The sequence below is a fragment of the Branchiostoma belcheri genome, unplaced genomic scaffold (assembly GCF_001625305.1).
Source record: "Branchiostoma belcheri isolate BF01 breed outbred unplaced genomic scaffold, Haploidv18h27 scaffold56, whole genome shotgun sequence".
Lineage (NCBI taxonomy): Eukaryota > Metazoa > Chordata > Leptocardii > Amphioxiformes > Branchiostomatidae > Branchiostoma > Branchiostoma belcheri.
The window spans coordinates 1,913,776-1,918,290 of NW_017804198.1; the positions used below are offsets into that span (position 1 = coordinate 1,913,776).

Below are 4,515 nucleotides of genomic sequence, written 5' to 3' on the forward strand. Positions count from 1 at the left end.
CTAAGAAAGGAAGCAGAACTTGGTCCGTGAGAAACTGGGGAGGAATCTAACAGAGCTGAACCCAGCCATCCACAGAAGGATACAGCACATACATGCACATCACTATCATTTCGAAACACATTATATCTCCAATTTGGCCAGTAAATATTCATTATGTATGTTAAGTTGCATAATATATGTAAGTCATGTATAGCTTTTTAAGTATGTATGTATGGTTTTATATATATAGAGTGTGTAGTTCCAATATTTTACACAACTATAGATTTTCATCATCATTGCAATGATTATCATATAAAAGTTCAAAGAACACTTATTATAGAAGTGGGTATAGAGTCCATTCCGCGTCATCGTGTGGGTTTTTTCTCCATGTTTGTAATACTTTTAAATTATTTAGAAGAAAAGAACAGCACAGTAACAAAAGTTATAAATGTTTCAAAAATTTGAAAACAAAAATTTGAATATATTTGAATTCATTTAGATATTTCTGAAACATTTTGTAAGTGGCTATACAAAGATCTCTTTATTTAGAACAAATTTGAACTACCCATGTGTTTCTTTCACTATTCGAAATATTTAGAAATATTTCTAACAAATAACCAAATGGTAGATGTGGGTATTGCCCCCATAAAAGTAGGTGATAATCCGACTCTTTTGTCTTCTTCTGTATATTTTTAGATTTCACTGCTGGACACTGGTGGCTCTATTGTTGTAAGGCATCAATGCCTAGCACCCAGGCAGTCTACCCTGTACTTCACAGGGATGTGTGAATTACTTCCTTCCCATCCCACTGACCTATTTACAAAATGTTAGAAATAATTCGAAATAATGGTACAAAATGGCAGAGTGCTGTTAGAAATATTTAGAAACTATTGGAAATGTCATAATCCACATCAGGAATATTTCAAACAATTTACAAAACCAGGGAATTATTTAGAATGTTGAAAAGATATTCATTTCCAAATTATGAAATATCTTAGACAAACAATAACAAAGAATTCAAAACATTTCTAAATAATGACAATAACAACCCACACGGTGACGCGGAATTGACTCTAATTGACTGGCTCGGCAATCAAAAGAACAAAGTAAAACCCAACAAAACTGGCTTGATATATGTCTTATGTACTGTAGTATAAAGACTAAAGTGTACTATAGAAATTGGTTCTTCATATCATTGTATGTCATTTCATTATATGTATATGATATACGTACTTACAATGAGCCTTCTGTCATGTATTTGTAATAATAATAAACTTATTATCATTATTATTTCAGCATACGTCCTGTTTCCTATTTACAAAAAGGTAATAAGGTTGTGAGACGAGCTCAACAAAGTCGTTTGTAATTAAAGCTGTCAAAAAGACTTGAAGTTTACTTGCAGTCTGCAGAGGATGTCATTGATTAAAGTTACATGCTGTGGCCTAATTGCAAACATGGTAAGAGTGTGTGCTGAGTGTGTAATATATACTAGTATCTCCTATACATGTACATGCCACTACAAGACTAGTCTATGGTAATGATCTTTGAGTGGCAGACCGGTAGATTTTAAACTTGGCCTTACAAGGGCAAAAAACATTCAAATTCCTCAGTTATAACGTTAATGTTACTCTATAACAACAGTACATAAAAGTCAGTAATATAAGCAAAATATCCTTCTACCCATCATTTCCTATAAATAAAGGTATAACGCTAAATCGTAGGCAAGACCATCCGGAGGTATACATATTGCATTTCCTTGCAAATGTTACCTTTCTAGTCTTGATCTTAGATCTTAACTTTTGCCCCATTCAGCTTTCTTTAGAACCACAGCTGTATGCTTTGGCAAGAATAAAGGAACAGATAAGGAGATAGACTAACACATCATGCCTATCATCTAACCATTTAGGAAAGGTGCCTTTTGCCATTAGTGCTACCATTTTTGATATTTTGTCAAAGATTTCGCTAATAATGACTACGATATCATCCTTGCAAGGGCCTGTGGTCCTTTACTTATGGAATGTTACTTGCTGTTTTGTCACTCAGCCTCCATGCCTCACACCCCAATACAACAGATCTCGGGATAAACATCATTCATCAAGTTTGCGGGATTTCCCGCGGGAGTTTGCGGGATATCACGCGGGAGTTTGAGGGATCTCCTGCGGGAGTTTGCGGGATCTCCTGCGGGAGTTTGCGGGATCTCCTGCTGGATTTATCGGGATATCCCGCGGTAAGCAAATCCTCTCCCGCAACCCCGATCTTCGGTGTGAGACCTTAGGTTTCCGAGGGGCCGGCGCCGCTGTTACTGGAACCACGTTGACTACAGATTTTTACGCGTGCATGTTTTAGTATGTTTTCAATGCATGCAAATAACAGTAGAGCAAATAGCTAGTGTTTTTAACCAAACAATTTTTTTCAATATCGGAAATCTGGTGGCTTAGTAAGGTACAGAACGATAACAAAGTAATTCAACCTTCTTGAATAATTTTTGTGTCCGACCTTGCGACGTGGACGGCTTTTGATGTCACCCGACCCGCGCAAGCTCAGACCAAGGAGGTTAAATTTAACCTCCTTGCTCAGACTCTGTCGAATAAAAAAATCTAACATATCGACGTGATATGTAGGGGGGGGGTGACGTACGGAGTTACGGAAGAGATCTTAAAACATTGTGTAAAACAAGGGGGCGAAGCATAATTAAGGGTCTTTACGTCTCAACTTTTGATACATTTTCGTGCGCCAAGCAGTGTTGAGGGCCAGCATGGGGTAGTGATTACGAATTGCGCAAAATCTGCGCTATAAAGTTTAAGTTTCAGAGCTGATTACGACTTTACTCTTTGCGGCTAATGTACTGATTACGAATTACGTTGATTTTACGGAAGGCTGCTTACGGTTTGCGAAGAGTATTAATAAAAACCAAGGAGGTTAAATACAAAATCAGGAGATTAAATACCTATGAGAATACCTCAACAACTACAAGATCATGAAACACAACAACCACAAACTACTGCCGGTATGCCCCATAATTTTTAATTTCTTGGTAACAATCTTGCCCAAAAATTCACCGGAGACGAAGTGATTACTACACGACATTGTATTCATTCACGGTACTTTCTTAAAGTTTGCGCTGAACAGTAGCTTTGTAAAAATAATGTAGCAGATAACTATGACCGCGTGAGGAACACCTTATACATATTATTTTCGTACATTCCTGTGCTTCACCACTATAAAAATTGTAGCAAAGACTAAGTTGACTGGCGTCAGACTCCATCGGCCCGGCACAGCTCGCCCGGCAGGACGTAAAAATAAACATTTGGCACGCCGCCATCGGCGTTCGGAGCCGCGGTAGACTTGGGGGTCTCGCTCCAAGTTTTTTTCGCTACGCGATACGCGGGACACGATAGGTGTCATGAAAGAATACCGCGGGATATCCCGCAAACTCCCGCAGGATATCCCGCAAATTCAAACTCCCGCACGTTTATACCGCAATCTCCCGCGTGATATCCCGCAATCTCCCGCGTGATATCCCGCAATCTCCCGCGTGATATCTCGCAAACTCCCGCGGGAGATCCCGCAAAATCCCGAATCCCGATGATGCTTATCCCGCGATCTGTACTATGTTATATCCCGATCCCCGACGTGAGCCAGTTTTCCCGGGAGGCCCAGGATAACCCCTTGGCCCAGGTTGCCCTCTCCACCCAGGAGGGCCCTTTGGCCCAGGAGGCCCACTCCCCCCACGAGAACCCTTTGGCCCAGGTGGCCCTGTCCAACCAGGAGAACCCTTTTGGCCCAGGTGGCCCGGCCTCCCCAGGAGAGCCCACGGCTCCAGGTGGCCCATCTTTTCCTTTGGACCCAGCTGTTCCTTTCGGCCCGGCCCGCCCACGTGTCCCATTCTTGCCGGGAGGCCCCACTGGCCCGATCTGCCCGGGTGACCCAGGTTTCCCGGGAGAGCCCTCGAGTCCCTTCTGCCCCGGTGGCCCAGTCTTCCCGGGAGAGCCCTCCGGCCCGATCGACCCAGGTGCCCCAGCCTTCCCAGGAGGCCCCAGTGGCCCCATAGACCCAGGGGGCCCCACCGGTCCGATAGACCCAGGTGACCCATCCTTTCCAGGGGATCCAGCTGTTCCCTTCGGTCCGCGTGGTCCAACAGCGAAAGCTGCAGCAAACATAGACAGACGAACGTTAAGTATCTTCTTTGGGTTGAGGAGGCCAACGTCAGCATAATGATGAATCTGCCTCGCTATATAGCATAACATTAATAACTACCATAACATTACGTAACATAACATAACATAACATAACATAACATAACATAACATAACATAACATAACATAACATAACATAACATAACATTAATGTATGACAACATTAATAGCTAGAGTTCCACGATCTAATACCTTCTACAAATAATCTTCAGACAGCAATTCTAGCACTTTCTCGTGTATTATTTGATTTGCATGATTTCTGACTTTGTGTCACAAGTGTAAAATCCTCCTCATTCAGCACTATGGTATTATGACATTTTCTCATAATTATGCAAAGTG

General features: G+C 41.8%; 1 protein-coding gene across 1 annotated transcript in view; it reads right to left on the minus strand.

Moving 5' to 3' along the window:
* Positions 1-3,571: 3,571 nt before the first annotated feature.
* The window catches only part of LOC109481517 (collagen alpha-1(I) chain-like), a 1,772-nt gene continuing 828 nt past the window's right edge, over positions 3,572-4,515 (minus strand). The window contains exon 2 of the mRNA XM_019784092.1: positions 3,572-4,126. Coding sequence (XP_019639651.1) covers positions 3,572-4,126 — 555 coding nt within the window. The remainder of the gene's footprint in view (positions 4,127-4,515) is intronic.